The sequence below is a fragment of the Gracilinanus agilis genome, chromosome 5 (assembly GCF_016433145.1).
Source record: "Gracilinanus agilis isolate LMUSP501 chromosome 5, AgileGrace, whole genome shotgun sequence".
Taxonomy (NCBI): Eukaryota; Metazoa; Chordata; class Mammalia; order Didelphimorphia; family Didelphidae; genus Gracilinanus; species Gracilinanus agilis.
In genome coordinates, this window is record NC_058134.1 from 12,031,392 (window position 1) to 12,049,991 (window position 18,600).

At 44.8% G+C, this 18,600-nt stretch overlaps 1 protein-coding gene across 1 annotated transcript in view; it reads left to right on the forward strand.

Moving 5' to 3' along the window:
* The first annotated feature begins 209 nt into the window (after nt 1-209).
* The window catches only part of ITGB8 (integrin subunit beta 8), a 96,586-nt gene continuing 78,195 nt past the window's right edge, over nt 210-18,600 (forward strand). The window contains exon 1 of the mRNA XM_044678852.1: nt 210-949. Coding sequence (XP_044534787.1) covers nt 817-949 — 133 coding nt within the window. The 5' untranslated portion in view covers nt 210-816. The remainder of the gene's footprint in view (nt 950-18,600) is intronic.

The following is an 18,600-nucleotide window of genomic DNA, read 5'->3' on the forward strand; positions in this document are numbered from 1 at the left end:
TAGTCTCCAAAGCAGCATCCCTGGCCCGCCAGCCGAGAAACTCGACGTGGCCGCTGCCTGTGCGCCCTGCCAGGGGCCGCTCCAGCGCGCGCCTTCTGCTACCCGAGAAGGAGCAGCGGCTCCAGCCTCCGTTGCCCAGCTACAGCCCGACTCGGGGCTGCCTTCGGACGGTGTAGCAGCTCGGTCCCCCGGGCAGCCGGAGCGCAGCTTTGGCCACCTGTGGCTCGGAGCCTCCCAGTTCCCGGCCAGGGCCACTCCGTCCTGGGGCTGGGCCCGGAGCCCGCTCGCTCCCCCCGCCCCCCCGCCGCCGGGCGCTTTGTTCGGGGCAGGCTCCCGCCGAGCTGATTGATGCCGCAGCGGCTCCGTCGGGGGCGGCCGCGGGCAGAGCTAGGAACAAAAGCCCTTTGTCCCGGGCCGGCCGGGCGGGGGCTGGGGCGCGGGCAGCCGGACCGGCCCCCGCGCGCTGGCTCCGAGGCTCGCCCTGAATGAAGCGAGAGCGCCCGCCGCTGCCCCTCTCCGGACTCTGCCTCGCCTTCGTGCCCCAGCCCAGCTCCCGAGCCCATTGTGCGAAGTGCCCGGAGTCCGGCGGCCGCCCTGACATGCTGTGCCCCGCTCGGGCTCTGGCCCCGCTCCAGCTCCCAGCCGAGAGGGCGCCCCAAGGCACTGAGCCCTGCCAGCACTGGAAAGGAGAGACGTGCGACTGAAACTTGGCCCCGAAGGACTTCCCCGCCGGGCTGCCCCAAACCTAGGCGGGAGACGAGCCCCAGAGCTTGAAGCCAGTGGCCAGGAGGGGCCGCCTTCCGTGCGCTGCCAGCGATGTGGGGCTCGGCCTTGGCGCTCTGGACTGCAGCCGGCATGGTGTGCCTGCAGAAGGGCCGCCGAGCTCCGGGGCCCGTGCTTGGGGCCGCCTGCCTGTTCTCCATGGCTTTCGGACTGGGAGAGAGTGGTGGTAAGTGACGCGGCTTGGTGGGCAGAGCGGCAGGGGCCGCGCTGGGCTCGGGGGTGCGTCGCCTGCCAGGTGTCTGGTGCAGTAGCCAGGTAAAGAGAAGGAACTGCCTTTCTCAGGAAGGAGCCTCAGGCTGCCTGACCAATTGTGTCCGGATAGGTTTGGGCTGGTGGCTGGCTGCAGAGCTGGCTTGCCTGCCTGACAGCTGCCCCCCTACACCGGAGGAAGGTCCTGAAGCAGGTGCCTCCAGCCTGGCCAGGTGTATCTTGAGAGGCTCAAGGGCCCGGGATTAGGGAGCGAGTGCTCGGAGAGAAACCGGGCAGTGGCAAGTCTGCAATCCAGCTTCTGTTTACTGAGGAGACAACGACATTCCGGTGCCTCCCGGGAGGATTCTTTCTAGCTTCTCTGTCCCCAGGCCTCACTTATTGCCCCGGGCTTGAGGATGGTTCAGTGAGCGTTTGGGTGTGCGGAGAGGGAGGCAGATGTCCCCGGTCCTAGATTCAGGCATGGACCGGACCTTAGAAGCCATTAGCCCAACCAACCTCCCTATTTTACCCATGAGGAAAGTGAAGTTCGATAAGGGTAAATGGCTTACCCAAGGCCACCCCGGTAATCGTAAGTGGAAAAACAGGAATGAATCCAAGTGCTTTGACTCCAAAGTCAGCATTCTTTCCACTTCAGTGTTCCGATTTTTACCTGAGAACTGTCCCTTAAACTTCACAGCTAGGTCATAAACACGCGCAGTACTTCAAATGCCTGCAACTGGGGAAGAGGGGAACACCACTGGCTCTCAAATGGAAGGGTCGGATTTCAATCATGCCTCTGGCACTTAATTATCTTGGGCAAGTCATTTATAACCTCCTTGGGCTTCAGTTTGCTCATTTGGAAAAGGAAGGAGTTAATAGGGGGACCTCCAAAGCCCCATCTCTCTTTAGAGCTATGATCTCTATATAGTCTAGCCCTCCTACCTCCTATAACTCTAATTGACTTTGTACCACTAAATGGTACTTAACCCCCAATGATTAGGGCATACTATGCTGCCTAGCCTCTTTCTCCAAAGGCCCTTCCCCCCAATTCCCCACAGTCCTACAAACTAGGGAGCACCATAGATATTTGTAACCCATTCCGCAGAAGAAGAGACTGAGGCTCAGATAAGTAAGGTGAATTGCCTTAGACCTGAGATCTCCTTGACTTCTTCTACCTTGTTGCTATCAGGACCTGAAGGATCCCTTGGCTCCTTCATATACTTCAACTGTGGCTTTAAAACAATGCTGTTGGTCTGATTTATGCTCTTAAGTTTGCCAGAATCTACATTTTAAATTTTGATGTTAATCTTTACTTAACAACCCCAGGAGCAGCTTCCCTTTGACCTCCAAAAGCTAGAAAAGCTTAATTATTTATTGGAAGTTGTTTGCTAGAAGAAAACCAGCTCCAAGAGACGGACTCTTTAATCCAAATTGCTGCTTGAAACTAATTAAAGTGGCCATGTCTTAACCTATGAAATGAGATGTATAATGGAATCCCCATTGGCTTCCTTTGGGGAGCTTAGCCTCCCTAAACTGTTTCGGATATATTTCACTAATATTTTATTCCCACAGATTCCTTCTCCATCCAACCCCATGTCCAAAGCAGCGATCAGAATTACTTTTCCTCCTGGTTACTCATTAGAGGCTCCTGTGAATTCAAAATAGCTTTTATAAAGTGAGAAAAGGTGCAACATTCAGAATAATTCATTGCACCCCAATGGAAGGAAGCAGAGTGTTTTCCCACATACCACCGCTAGTCCCATGGCAAGAGAAAGTGACAAAAGTGTCTTTTTTCCAGGTGAAAACATCCTAACCCGAGAGCAGTACACACACAAGGCTAGGCTCACTGGGCTGGAGAGGAGGGGTGGGGGAGTATCCTTTAATGTAGGAAAGGGGCTAGTGCTCTGGATCACTTTTCAGGCTTGAGATGCTTTGCAACCCGTAAGGATTTCTCTGGGAGCCCCCTAAAGCATTCTTCTCAAGCCAGAGAAGACATTTGGGATGATGTCACTGAGTTACCTTCACCCTGATTTTGAGTGCTTAGCAATGTTTCTGAAACATAAAAGGGATTTAAGTACTTGTTGACTTGATTGAATGTGTGATGTCAAATGCAGCCTTCTAGCCTTTGATTGCTAACACTATGGAAAAGGTTTCTGATCTAGCTATTAGGGATGGGGTTGGAGACTGGGCTTGGGATTTGGTCTTATTTGTATTTATTTATTGTTTTAGGGTTGGAAGCTTTTAGGAGGGAATTTTCTCTCTCAGGGCAGATAGGCACCTTCTCTGTACCTTACAGTCTTACAGTAACCCGGAGCACTAGGAGGGTAAGTGACAGTATAACTCACTGTCCCCAGAAGCTTCTTGTCCCTCTTCAAACTTCCCTTCATCCTCAGAGCTGGCATCCTTGCTTCCTATTAAAAAAAAAAATTAGGGCCATTCACCATGAGCTCCCTCTTTTCCCTTTGTCCTTGTGTCTTCTCTCTCGTTCTCCTTCTTTATCCCTGCATCCCAAGAAGAGATGGCCTTACTCCTTACCAAGACTAACCCCTCTACATGTTCAAGCAATCCCATTCACCCTCCCTTCTCGAACAGACTGCCTCCTCCATCATCCCCACTGTCACTTTTTTTTTCCATTTCTCCCTCTCTATTGGCCCATTTCCTACTGCCTGAAATCATTCCCATGTGTCCTCCACCATCCTGTCAAGCCCTCATTCGATCTTTCCATCCCCACTACCATCCCGTATCTCTTCTTCGCTAAAAACCTTGAAAAGTGCATCTAACTCGAAGCCCCCACTCTCTTTCCTCTTGCTCTCATTTTAACCCCTTACAGTCCAGCCTCCTTGTCCCCAGAAACTGCTCCCTCCAAAGTTACCAATCTTCTTTTATCTTCCAATTCCTCAGCTGTTCTTCTGTCCTCATTCCCTTTGACTTCCCTGTAGCATTGATCACTCATGTTCACTCTCTTCCCCCCTTTGTATTTTCTTCTCTGGAGGTTTTCAGGAAAAGTCTCTCCTGCTTTTCTGACCACTCCTTTTCTGACTCCTTTGCTGGTTCCTCCAGATCACACCTTCTAACCATGGGTGACCCTCAGGGTTCTGTCCCGGGCCTTCTTCTTCCTTCGTACTGCTTTACTGGGCGATCTCCTCAGTTCCCATGCATTTCATTGCCCTGTCTATGCAGATGATTGTCAAATCTCCGCATATTCCGCCCCATCCATCATCTCTCCTTTCTTGCATTTCCAACTGCTTTTCACATATCCCAAACTAGATGTCCAGTAGATATGTTAAACTTTACATGTTCAAAATGAAACTTATTATTCCTCTCCCCAAAAACACCCTTCCTGAGTCCTACCTTCCCTACCACCAAAGAGGGCAATGCCACCTTCCCAGGCTTATCACTTAAAGTCATCTTGGAGGGGGCAGCTGGGTAGCTCAGTGGATTGAGAGTCAGACCTAGAGAAGGGAGGTCCTAGGTTCAAATCTGGCCTCAGATACTTCCCAGCTGTGTGACCCTGGGCAAGTCACTTGACCCCCATGGCCCACCCTTACCACTCTTCCACCTAGGAGCCAATACACAGAAGTTAAGGGTTTAAAAACATTTTTTTTTTTTAAAAAAAAGAGTCATCTTGGAGTCCTCAGGATCTCTACCTGCACCCCCCCAAACCTCCAAGGTCAAGCAGTTGCATAACTTGTCCGTCTCCCCAATGTACACACTCAGTGCCCATCCCTGGGCTGTGGCCCCCTAACACTGCCCCCTCCCTGGTTCAGGCCCTCGTCCCCTCATGCCTTGATTACTACAGTAACTGCTGGAAGGTAGATCAGCCTGCTTTAAGTCTCTCCCCACTCTAACTCTTGCCTCATTCAGCCACCTAAGCAATTTTCCTAAAATGCTGATCTGCCCATGCCACCTCACCCAATAAACGGGGCAGCTGCCTCTCACTTCCAGAATCAAATACAAAACCCCGTGTTTGGAATTCAAAGTCTTTCATAACCTCGTCCTCTCATACCTTTCCAGGCTTCTTACACGGCTTATTCTCCAATCCAATGACATTAGCCTTGTGGCTGTTCCATGAACAAGATCTTCCATCTTGAAGCTCAGGGCAGCTTTCTGCTCATCTCCCCTGCCTGCCATGCTTTCCTTCTTCATTGCTGCCTCCTCCTTCCTTTAAGTCCCAATGAAAATCCATCTTGAACAGCTTTCTCAAACCCTCTTACTTCTTGGGTCTTCCCTCTTAATTATTTCCAAGTCAGTCTGTTTATAGCTTGTTTCATATAGTTGTTTATCATCTCCCCTATGAAACTGGGGGGCCAGCCAAATGGGGTACTGATAGAGCACTGGGCTTGGCAGCAGGAAGACTGGCATCTTCATTAATTCAAATCTGGCTTCAGACACTTACTAGCTGCTTGAAATCGAATGACCCCCGTTTGCCTTAGTTTCTTAATCTGTAAAATGAGCTGAGAAGGAAATGGCAAAACCACTCCCTTACTTGGTAAAGAACACCTCCCCCCTCCCAGTTTAAGATATTTCTGGGCTATTTCTATGGGGCTGTCAAACTGTCTCTCATAATCTTAATTCTGGGTATTCTTGACTCATTTTTTTTTAAACCCTTAACTTCTGTGTATTGACTCATAGGTGGAAGAGTGGTAAGGGTGGGCCATGGGGGTCAAGTGACTTGCCCAGGGTCACCCAGCTGGGAAGTGTCTGAGGCTGGATTTGAACCTAGGACCTCCTGTCTCTAGGCCTGGCTCTCAATCCACTGAGTTACCCAGCTGCCCCCAAATTTTTACAATTTAGAAATGAAAGGAAACTGAAATAACCTCGGATTATGAAGTTGCAGGTCCTGAGGTGAATATTTAATCATCAATGAAAAAACTTTTATTAAGTACATACTAAATGACCTCAGGTGTAGAAGAGGAATATCCAAAAGAAAGGTGTAAGTTTCCTCCACTAAGTCAAATAACACCTTGTCTGTTCAATCTAACTCAATAGAGCAAGGCTGTTTTGTTTTGTATTTTTTTTAAGCTGCTACAATATGCTCTGCTATGCCAAGAGCTGGAGAATTCAAATAAAAAATAGAATTAGTCTCTACCTTCAAGGAACTTATATTCAAAAAAACCTGGATTTAAAATAAAGGACTTCCCTTTAAAATTCTGTCACTTAAGGACCTCTCTGACCTAGGGCAAGTCACTTCACATCCTCAGTTTCCTTATTTTTAGACTGATGATGTTGCTCTGGCATTTTCCCACCTGTAAATATACATTCCTATGAGCCTTTACTCTTTAAAAAAAAAAAAAATTTGTTGCCTGAACCTCAGAGAGGGCAATTAATTTGTTCAGAAGTGAAATTTAAATCCAGGTCTTAATTTTAGGTCCTCTAGTCAATCCACACCTTGGCTTCTCTTTGGGATCTTGGGCTTCTCTAATTTACTTCATTTCGGTAATCTACTACGAATACACAGGATAATGCAAACAAACAGCAAAGCCTTTGAAGTAGAAAAGGGCTGATAAGAGAGCTGTAGGGTGAGCTGTTTTGTTTGTAATATAATAAACAGTGAGTAATTCCCTCAAACTGTCCATTGGAGAATAGTTGCTGAGCTACAGGGATAGTGTGAGATTTTGCACACAAAGTTTCCAAGACCAGCGAAATCATAGAGTTAGTCTGAAATAGAAATAAAAAGTAAATCGTATAATTTATATAAAGCATATACATGTCAGTCAGGTAGTAAAATGAATAGAACACTACACTTGGAATCAAGAAGATCTCAGTTCAAATTCTATGTCAGATGATTAGAAGATGGGTGACCCTGGGTATGTCATTTAACCTCTGTCTGTCTCAGTGTCTTCATCTATAAAATGGAGATAAGAAGAGCACCTATCTCCTAGGATGGTTGTGAAGATCAAATGAGATAATATTTACAAAGTGCTTAGCACAGAAATGCTTGCTTCTTCTCCTCAGTTTATTTGTGTTCGTTTTTTTTTTTTCTCTTTAATCAGTCTAGATGGCAAGAATAGTGTAGGGAATAATGGGAAGAAGTCTAAAAATAAAAAATAAAAAAACCTGAATTCAAATCCAGACTCTGCCACCTTTGGCCCTTGTTAATTTGGAAAAATGAATGGCTCTGGGTTTCAATCTGAGTCTGGCTGTCTTCTAAGGTCCCATCCAGTTCTATGATCCTAAGAACTAATAGGATTCTGACTCTATCCTGGACTTCTATAACGGACATGACATTTTTAACAACAATTCACTCAACCAACATCGATTATCTCTGATGATCTATGATGTGAAAGGCATTGTAGTAGGCACTAGGGAGAACCACAGCCAAAGGAAATATTGACTTCTAAAGAATTTGTAATCAAATGTCTGTAGCCGAGAACATCTACTGTGGTCATTTTTTGTATTCTCTTTGGCTTAAATGTACAGAACCAGGAAAACACTAAAACTGTAAAATAATAAAAATACAACCTAATTTAGGCTGAAACTGAACTAGGAAATGCTAAGGTTGTTTGACCATTTGACAAGATAACTTTCATGGTAAGGCTAAAATTTACTCCAGTACTATATACGAAACTTGGTGATATACATGTCGTACAAGTATATTTCTGTCATTCCTTTAATGCAGGTTCTCAAAAATCATCACTGGTAAATTTTTGAGCCTGTCATTTCCTTAAAGAATGTTGTAGGTTAGCAGCAATGCAATGATCCAGGACAATTTAGAAAGAAGCTCTCCATAGAGAACTGGGGGAGTAGAAACACAGAAGACAAAAAAAAAAAAAAAAAAAAAAACAAAAAAACAAAAAAACAACTACTTGAACAAATGGTTCCATGGGGATATGATTAGCAATATAGACTCTAAGTGATCACCCTAGTGCAATTATCAATAATATGGAAATAGGTCTTGATCAATGATATATGTAAAACCCAGTGGAATTGCTTGTCTGCTAGGGAAGGGCGATATGGGAGGGGAGGGAAAGAATTTGAATCATGGAACCATGGAAGAATATTCTAAATTAATTAATTAAATAAAAACGTTCAATTTAAAAAAAAAAAAAGATGTTGTAGGGGCAGCTGGGTGGCTTAGTGGATTGAGAGCCAGGCCCAGAGCTCTGAAGTCCTGGGTTCAAATTTGACCTCAGACACTTTCTATCTGTGTGCCCCTGGGCAAGTCACTGGCTTGCCCTTAGGGCTCTTCTGCCTTGGAACCAATGCGTAGTACTGAGTCTAAGACTGAAGGCAAGGTTTTCAGAGGAAGAATATTGTAATAACTTTGACAAGCTGGCATTTTGCCCTTCTTTGGCCAAGGCTAGGTAAGGGCTTAAAATAAATAAATAAACAAACAAACAAACAAATAAAAAAGTAAATAGCTAAATAAATAAATAGATAGATAGATAGATAAGCAGCATCTGGGTGGATCCTTTACATTTCGGTCAGTCTTTTAATTTTACTAAATGAAGACCCGAAGCGAAGAAGAGTGGGGAAAAGGGAGTTGGCCCGCGTCATCTAGAGAGCAAGTGGCAGAGAGAGCGCTTTAAACGGGTGCCCCTCCTGCCAAAACAGGTGTGCCTTCTCCGCCCAGGCTGAGCTCCTTTTCATCATCCGTTTCATACATGGAAACAAGGAGGACACATGAGAATTTGTCGGGCCACGTTCCGTGCGGTGTGCCTGAGGCGGGAGGACTCCAATGAGCAGTGCTCGTGCTCCCTAACTCTTTGGGGAAGGCTTCTCGCTATCATCCTCCTCCTCAGAAGTCTGGGCGCCTCCCCGGGACAAGGCTGGGTTTTGAAAGGCGACAACCCGGAGAAATTCTAGCTTTCCCCAAAGAGCTGCCTGAAGCGGGCTCTCCAAGGAACCGCATTTGGGTTTGAAAAGTTGGCAGAAGAAGAGAAAGTGTTTGAGAAGCTGAGAAGCGAAGGGGGCCGGCCGGGGGCCGTGCCTGACCCAAGACCCAAGAAGGAGACAGCCAGGGCCAGGATAGCCTTTAAGGAACCTTCAGGTGGCCCTTTGACTCCCCAGTTGTCTGCCTTCTGCCTTTAATGTCAACATTAGAACCCCGCCCAGTGCTGCTCCCTCTAGAGAATTCCCTTTTAAACCAGGCCCTCCTCACTAACACCTTCCTGTGAATTAGCTCAGCAGGTACCTTCTCGAGACAGTCCCCAAAGGGCTAATGTTGGGCATCTGGGAGAAGAAAGGAGATTGCGGTGGGGAAGGGGCCGCCTCCACAGTGCGGGGAGCGCCCCGGGCACTTTTTGCCTGCTCTGCCATTTTGCTGAAGGCTGGTCTTGCTCCATTCCAAAGCGCACTTTATAAAATGTAACTAACTGTGTTTGTTTTCTCTACAATAAGGGAAAGCCTTTCCTCAGATCAAAGGAGTGGAATAAGAAGCCAGGATTTACCTGGGCGGGGAGGTTCTCCCGCAGAGGCTCCCTCTCTTATTCAGCAGACAGCTTTTGCCATAGTCTCCCCTCCCAGCCCTTGGGCTTCCCTAGCAATCCTGTCTAGGGGATTTGGTGTCTTCCCTCATTCAGCTTAATTCAATCTACCTTTCAAAACCTTAAATGAACAGTTCCCGCCTTCAGGGAGTTTAGAGGATGGTTTTGGGGGGCACACCACATGGATGGAATGTCCCAGAGGAAGCATGGTAAATAGAGAGCCTCTGTAGGACTCTGAGTCATTGTTCTCTCAGTGGTTCAGAAATCACTTCCTAGCTGGTACAAGGACACTGCCTGGATTGGCAGAGGAAATTTCCTCCCTGGGGGGGAGCCCTATGAAAGGCCCAGTGAAATCAGAATAGCAGTCCTTATGCTGGAACTTAGTACACTCCCAAGAAATACAAAAGAAATCGGCAGATCAACAAGCATTTGTTAAGTTCTTACTGTTGCCAGACACTGTAGGAAATGACAGAGATGCAAAGAAAGATTAAATCAATACAGGTGGTTCCCCCCCACCTTAGAAATTTAAAAAAAAAAAATAAATAAAAAGAGAGAGAGGAAAGATCAAGCAACATGTTAGTTTCTCCAATAATGCCTTCACCAAAAGCAAGATGGAAGCAAACAGAGCATCCTTCTGCCCAGTCATTGCCTAGTTGGTTTCTGTCTCTTCTACCCTTCTGCCCCTTTAGCCTTGATAAAAGTGGAGTCGCACACTGCAAACTCTTGTCTTCCATACTGACGGGGGCAGAGATGTTTCGCTCCCCCAAACAGATCATCTTTGCATTTAATTACAGAGCCCAGAACATGATCCCTGGGCCACCCCACCCCCACCTATGCTATGGGATTAATCATTCTTCCATTTGGCTTTGAATCTAAAGCCATTTCCCTCCTCTGAAAGCCTAACGTTACAGGGTGCTGCACTCAGCTAGTATGTCAAATAGAGGCAGGAAAACAATGTGAAATCCAAATCTATATTTACTTTTCAAAGTGCATAAAAAGGTAATTCAGTCCCATAGACTGAGTTCCTCTTCTTTGCAGGAGATTGTCTCAGAGCCCCCAAGGATACAGAACAAATCAGAAGCCAATCTCTTTCCTTCTTAAACCCCTAAATGATCTGGGGAAGGGGACTGTATTTATTTATACACCTATGAAAGGATCAGATCACTGGAGGAGGTTAGGGGGCTCCCCAAACTAGGAGTTTAGAAAAGCCTTCCTCCAGGAAGGGGTTCCTGAGCTCAGCATTGAAAGATCTTGAGGATACGAACTGGCCAACTGAGGCGGGACAACCTGGGCAAATGCTCGGAGATGAAAGATGTGATTCTGAGTTCAGGAAGACCAAGTTGGCCAGTTTGGCTGGAATAGAGAATGTGGGAAGAGGAATCATGTGTAATGATCCTGGAAAGGAGGCCTGGGGCCGGACTGGGAAAGGCGTTAGCTGCCAAGCTGAGTTTTTCTCTAGCTTTCCTTTTGCTAAGTACAAAAAGAAAATATTTAATCAAGAAACAAAAAATCCAGTGCTATTTTTCCAGTTTTTTTTCCCAACCTTTCTCAATGAACTTTCATCCAAAGATATTAAATAGTTGGGGAAAATAATAATATTTTCTAGCCATTTAGAGAGTTTTTTTAACCACACCTGTTAAAATTGGCTTGTTTCTCAGCCAAAAAAGGATCACTTAGCCTTCTAGTTAAATGTGTACCTTATAGGTGTGCGTTTCAGTTCCATCCTTTCCCCACCCAAAGTCATTTTATTGACCATTTAAGGCCAACATTTTGAATCCAAGTTCTCTAAATGACCATCTGTGCCATGGAACTATTCAAAGAGTAGTCGTGTTCCTTGGAAATGGATAGATCATTTCTTCGCCTTGTGGTATAATTTTGATATTGTTTATAATTAATCAAAGCTGGTTGGAGTAGTTCACTTCCAGCCAAGCCCCTTTGGAGAAGCTATTTAAACATATTCATTCTTTCAAAGCATCTCTTCTTGTTTCCCTTAAGTTTCCTGGTGAATAAGTGATAGGAGAACTTGATCAATTGGATCATCCTTGGCTCCAACCTCACTTGCCTGACCCAGATGCTGCTATCCCAAGAGATAAAAAAGGCTTTTAATTCATGGCAAAGGTCAGCTCCCTGGATGGCTTCTAGTAGCCTGTTAATCACTCAGTGCTTCCTGGTCGCCCATCCAGCAATGGTTATTTGAGCCAATATTGTCGCTTTCCAAAGGAGAGCTGCCATTGATATGCTTCATTGCAAAAAATGAAGTTATTTATAGAAAAAAAGATAGCAATTCAGGCTTCCTTATTCCACATTATCTTCCAAGGGGTGCCTTCTTATGGCTGACTTTTTTATGCAATAACCTAGGCTTCTTCATGGAAACAAAGGCTTTCCTCTTTACAAAAAAATTTAAATTGTTTTTCTCTTTACTAAAATGATACTTTTTTGGATACAGTGGAAGGGAAGGAGGAGATTATGTATGTAGGGCTGAATCTGAGCCTTTTCTGGTCATTATCCAAAGCTCTTCTTCTATTTGGTTTTGAGTGTATAAAGCAGTGATGGCAAACCTTTTAGAGACCACGTGCCATGCCCCTCCCCCCCAATGAGTGCCTTATGTGTCCTGCCCCCCCCAATGCCCTTTACCCCACACAGGGGAGGAAGAAAGTGCTTCCATTGGGCTGCTGGGCAGAGGGGAGGATGATGGGAAAAAATGTCATCAGGTATGGTAGAGAGGAGGGAAGGGAACAGCTCCTCCAGAGTCCTTCTGCCTTTCTAGTAACAAACTCTGAGGAGTAGAGTGACTGTGTGCCCACAGAGAGCCCTCTGTGTGCCACCTTTGGCACCCATGGGTCATCATCACTGGTATACAGATTCTCACTCAATTCAATTCAATTAACACCGAACATTTATTTATAGCACCTACTGTGTATCTGACTCTATGCTAAGCGAAGGAGATACAAATTAGAAAAAAAGGGAAAGTCCCTGCCCTCAAGGGGTTTATAATCTGAAAGGGTTTAAGCAATGATTTCCAGTGATGGTGGACACTCTCTCCAAAGAGACTGCCTCAGATCATTCCATTAGAAATGTAGAAGAGAGTATTTTCTTTCAACTTCCAGTTAGAATAGCTGCTCCCTGAGGCTCCTCAGAGCTGGGAATGCTAGGAATATGAGACCCTTCCACATTTTTCCACAACATAAAGATCCAGGCTGGAGAAGCACAGAGACCCATCTTCAGGTGTCCATCTTGCATATTGACAGAGACATGGTAAAGGGATGTGACAGTAAAACTCAGCAAAACCACACTCCATAATGCTTTCATTGAGCCTTGTGATGTAAAGCTGAGTGAAGTCAGGAGAACCCTCTGATGCATAATAGCTCTCTGACCCTGTGCAAGTCTGCCAGCACCCTGAGCCTCATTTTATTCAGCTGTAAAATGAGCACAATTAGAGCACCCCTGTCTCCCAGACTTATCAAATTATATAATCTGTTTAAACTGCTTTGGAAAACTTAAAGCACTACAGAAATGTCAGGAGCTCTATTATTCTTTGTAGCATCCAGATAGATACATTTTCATGTGAATTTATCATAAATATATTATCTACTACAATATATTATTATCTAATACATTATATATTATATTTATTATTATATATAATATATATTACATATTATATTTTATATATATTTTCTAATACAATTAATATTGTATTGATATAGACTAATATGATACTTTCTATTAATATACCGCATTATAAATATTAAATATTTGCCTCAAAAGAGTACTTGTCAAATCCCTTCTTAGTTCCTAAATGAAATTCTAATTTTTGGCAACATTCCACTTGCTCAAATATTTCTTCCACTCTAGCTAGAGTTTTCACTGCCCTCCTCCATCCCGTCCCTCCATGACTCATGGAATCATGGGGACTTTAGAGCTAAAAGGAACCCCATGGCCTCATTTTACAGATAAGTAGAGCTGAAGTGTCTTGGCCCAGGCCACCTATGTGGCCAGGGCCAGAGCTGACATCCCAGGGTCCTAAAAGGCTAACTTCAATGTTTTTTTTCCACTGCATTCTGTTTTAACCTCCATCTAACTCGTCCAGGTTGAAAGAATGGGTAGGAGGGCAGAGAAAGAACTGAAGTGAGAAGAGTCATGGCAAGTATTCCCTGTTGTGGAGATATGGGGCAGAGGTGGGACTGGCTACATCTTGAAGTTCTCCCATGGGCTCTAGTCTAGTTTTCAAAAGTTGAGGTCAAAGAAAAGAGATGGAGAAGAATGGCTGAGAGAGCTGTGATGACAGCAAGGAGCGATGGTACCAGAGAAGACAAAGAAAATGCAATAGACACCAGATCCAGGCACCCAGGTCTTGACCTTGTCTCTTCTCTATGAGCTCAGACAAATCGTTTGAAGCTTTTGACCTCACATTTATAATCTGGAAAATGAAAGAGTAAGAACAGTCCATCTCTGAGGTCGCTTCTGCGCCCGAGTCCTGGGAGTCTTCTCAATCAGTCCATTTAATCAGCAATTTCTAAGCTCTGACTGTGTGCTAGACACTAAGTCACTCTTTTGTCTGAGATACGAAAGGAAAGGCCTTGGGGAAGAAACGTCATTGACAATGAACTTAGTATAAAAAGAGGTTAGCACAGTTCATGACACACAGAGTCCAAAGACTTGACTTCTATTTTTTCTGAGTCATTGATTGGTTTGGCAAATGCAGAATGTTATCCATAGGGGGCAACTAGGTGTCTCAATGGATAGAAAGCCAAGCCCGGAGAAGGGACGTCCAGGCCACAAATGTGGTTTAGATACTTCCTAGTGGTGTGACCCGGGCCAAGTCACTTAACCCCCATTGCCTAGCCCTTACCTCTCTTCTGCCTTAGAACTAATACATAGTATTGATTGTAAGAAAGAAGATAGAGGTTTGAAAAACAGTCAGCAGTATCTCTTACTATAGGGTTGGTTGGTTTGGGGGTTTTTCCCCCGTCTTTCATCAATAATAATGATTCTCTGATCCCAGCGTATCTCATAGTTCTATTGTGGGTGGGAAATGAATGTATATTAAAGCATTCTAATCTGATAATTGTACATCATCAAACATCTAATAATAGTCAAAGAATTAGCTGAAAATGAAAGCTCAAATCAGCAAAGCCCATGAAATCAATTTGACCCATGTTGTGTAGATTGGTGTAGACACGCCATCATTTTAAGCTTTTGCTTTTCAAGATGGGTGATTCCAACCTTGTGGGGACCCATCTTTCCCTTCCACCAACCCAGACTATACGACTCCATGGCTTCAGAGTTGGCCCATCCTTGAAAGTTGAAAAATTGATCCCCCTTGTGGTCAGTTTCGTAACGAGGCCCTCTTAGCTTAGCAAGGTTGGGCACTGGACGGTGTGTGAGTCCTCCTTATCCTTTGCATCCTCAAGCCTCTTCGGCTCAGGAGCAGCTATTGGAGCTGGGCTAGCAGCCCTGGGACAGCCTTTGGGTCTTCAGAGTTGCTCCTATGGCTGGGAAGGCATCAGAACAAGAGTCTACTGGAGGTCATATTACAAAAGATGGCTTAAAAGGTTTTTCTTGCTGCTGGTTTTAGTCCCTTGAGGCTGATCAGTCTGTGACGGCCTCAAAGCAAAGGTGGTTAGACTCCTCTTGTCCTTGAGATTGGAAACTTGGCAAACCAGGAGGGATTATAGAACGTTGGACCAGTTGATGGTTAAACCATGTCTCGAGGCTTATAAAAGCATTTTCATGTATGTTATCTCATTTGAGCTTCAAAAGTGGTTGAGTTATTATGTACCCAGTTTTATAGAGTAGGAAACTGAGTCACAAAGAATTAACTGACCAACAAGCATGTCTCTTTTAAGCCCATAATTGGGGTCAGGCACTATGAAGGTGGGTGGTTCACCCAAAGATAAGAGCAACACAGCAGAAGGGCCAGGTCTTCAGAATCCATGGGGCTTCCCATCATACCTAATAGTGCTTCTCTTTAATCTCTAGATTAAAAACTACCCGTTTTATATGGCCCTTGCTTTCCTGACAATCTTCCTGGGTGAAAGGTCAAACAAATGTTATTTATATCCACTTTTATTCATGTAAAATCTGAGACTGTGAAAGGCTTGCCTGGGATCATAAAGCTAGGCAGGATTTGAACCCAAGTCTTCCTGATTCTTTGAAACTACTTGTATAAGCTGATGGTAGAGCTAAGATGAGGATGGGCTTGTGAACGTTCACCTCACATTTCAATGGACATTTCACAATTTGTCACATCCATCACCTCACTGGAGGCCCAGAAAAATTCTAGGGTTTGGGCAGGTGTTATCCTTTTTTCATAGATGGGAAAACAGGCCTGGAGAGATCCATTATTTACTCAGTCATGCAGCAAATTAGTGGCAGATCTAGGATTCAAATCCTGCTTCCTTAACTTAAACCAATGTACTTCCTGTTGTCCTAGCTCCAAGGCAATACTCCTAGATAACCAGAAATTCTTGGGTGGAGAAGAAAGCTAGAAATGACAACTGCCCTGCTCATTCCTGGCATCTCCAGTAAGCTCCACTCTGCATTTTTATGATCACACTCCAATCAATGTGCAGACTTGTTTATTCATTAATTTCGGAGGCTGAGATCCAATCCTAGGTCTGTCTCTTCCTAATTATGTGATCCGAGGCAAGTTTTTGAACTGTCTGGAACCTAAATTTCCTCATCTGTAAAAGGAGGATGTCAGACCAGATGTACTTAAGCCCTAAATCTCTGATCTAGCATCCTCAGGGCATTCTTGGGAGGTAGTGGCTTCCCTGTTCCTATCTGAATGGCCACTTGTTGGGGATGCACAGAGTGCAGGATTGATCTTAATGGCCTCTGAGGGCTCTTCTGTGACTGTTGGTTGGAAAAACCCAAAGGGGAAAGCAGAAGCACCTATTCCTTGGGGAAAAGAAAGTTCCTTAGGAACTAGAGCAAACCACCTGGTTATTTTGGACTCTTTCCTTTCTCCTCTGTAATATTCTATGGTTGACTAAATGCTTCCTTAGTTACAGTTACAGTTGAGTCAACTTAGTGCTTCTCACTGGAAGTTTCTTGAGGGCAAGGATTTTCTTTTTTCTTTCTCAGTCAATAAGCATTTTTAAAGCTCCTACTATGTGCCAGGCACCGTGCTAAGAAATGAACACACAAAAAGAGCCAAAAGAGAGTCCCTGCTCTCAAGGAGCTCACAATCTATTGGGGAGATAACAAGCAAACAAATATAAGAAATGAACTATTTACAGGCTAAATAAGAAGCAGTTAACAGAGGGAAGACACCAGAATTAAAAGGGGTTGGGGAATGCTTCCTGTAAAAGGTGGGATTTTAGTTTAGACTTAAAGGAAGTGAAGGAAGGCCAGTAAGTGGAGGTGAGGGGAAAGCATATATTCCAGGCCTAGGGGACAACCAGGAGCTGAGAGCTATAGAACCTTTTTTTTTTTTTTTTTTCTGGGAACAACCAGGAGGTCAGAGTCAGTGGATCAAAAGGTATGTATAAAAAAGGAAGAGGTAAGAAGACAAGAACGTTAGGAAGAGCCTTAAATGCCAAACATAGGATTTTGTATTTAATCCAAAAGGTGGTATAGGAGCCTCTGAAGTTAATTGGGGGAGGAGGATTACTTAGCACAGCGCCTGTCACCCTTAATAAAGGATTGTCAGTGGCAAGAGTGAACATAGAATTACTGTGAGTTCTGTAAAAGGCTTTAGAAGCACATAGAATCACGTGGAATTAGAACCAGTAGGACCCCAAGAGATTATTTCATCAAACATAGTTAATTTACAGGGGAGGAAACTGAGGCCCAAAGACAAGACACTTGCCCAAGGTTACCCAGATGGTAAGTCATGTGGATTCCAACTTCTGACTCTTTTTATGGTACTAAGCTGCCTCTCAATGAAGGGCACAATCAGTCAGGCTATCAATCACCCAACATTGAGTACTTACCATGTAATTGGCATTGGCCTAAGTATCCAGGACACAAAGACAAAGACAAAATGTGATATTATCCAAGAAGGACAGAGTCATCCTGTGGGTCCAGGCCTTGAACCCTGACCTGGCCACTTGCTACCACTGTCACCCTGGGCAAGTCCCTTCCCCATCCTGGGTCTCAGTTTCCCCCTCAGGTAAAGGGAGAAGATTGAATTAGAGGATCTCTCAGGTCAGCCTTTGAGCTTTGTAGGATCCTTTGGTCTTCAGTGTCATCTCAATCTTTATAATGTTATCAAAGGGAAAAAGAAACGGTGACAAGATGGAAACTGCATTTGTTCTTTCTAATTCCTTTTTTTTAGTCCACCCAGGCAAGGTAGATCAACAAAGATTATTTAGCACCTGCTATATGCCAAGTATTGCACTGGGCCATAGGCTGAGCGGTGTGGATGATGCAATAGAAGGAGCTCTGGCAAAGCCTCATCCTAAACCTTATTATATCTGGCCTCCAGCCTGGCAATTAACCATCCTATTTGGGCCACAGGTTCCTGCTCTCTAAAATAAAGGGCTAGAACTAGATGCCTTTGAAGTTTCTTCTTTCTCAAGCTATGAGCTTATTAGTATCCATCCAGACTCAGTTCTACTGCAGTGGGAGGAGGGATGTGAGGAGGAGGAGGAGGAGGAGAATGAAAGAATACTAACAGTTAATATTGGGAAGGGCTTCCTGGAGGAGAGAGCAGCAGAGGTGAGCACTGAAGGAGGCTTGGGGCTTTAAGAATCCCAAGTCAGGAAGGAGTTCATTTAGAAGAAATCTTTTGTCAAGAGTTGATGTTGATTTGCCAGTCCTGTAATAAAATCCATGCAAGCAGTAAGTCTTCCCATTTCAAAGAAGCTTTTAAAAACCCAAGTTTCTCATGGACTACACTTCAAAACTTCAAGCTTTAGGGATTTTGCCCTGAACAGCTGTTTAATGGTGAAAGAGAAAGAAAGGGAGGGAGGGAAGGAAAGAGAGAGGGAGGGAAAGAAGGAAGGCATGGAGGAGAGAAAGAAGAACGAAAGAGAGGAAGAGAAGAAGAGAAAGAGAAAGGAAGAAAGAGAGAGAGAAATAAAGGAAAGGAAAAGTGAAGAAGTAAAAGTAAAGGAGAAGAGAAAGAAAGGGGGAAGGGATGGAGGGGAGAGGGAGGGAGAGAGAGAGCGAGAGAGAGCAAGAGAGAGCAAGAGAGAGCAAAAGAGAGAGAGAGAGAGAGAGAGAGAGAGAGAGAGAGAGAGAGAGAGAGAGA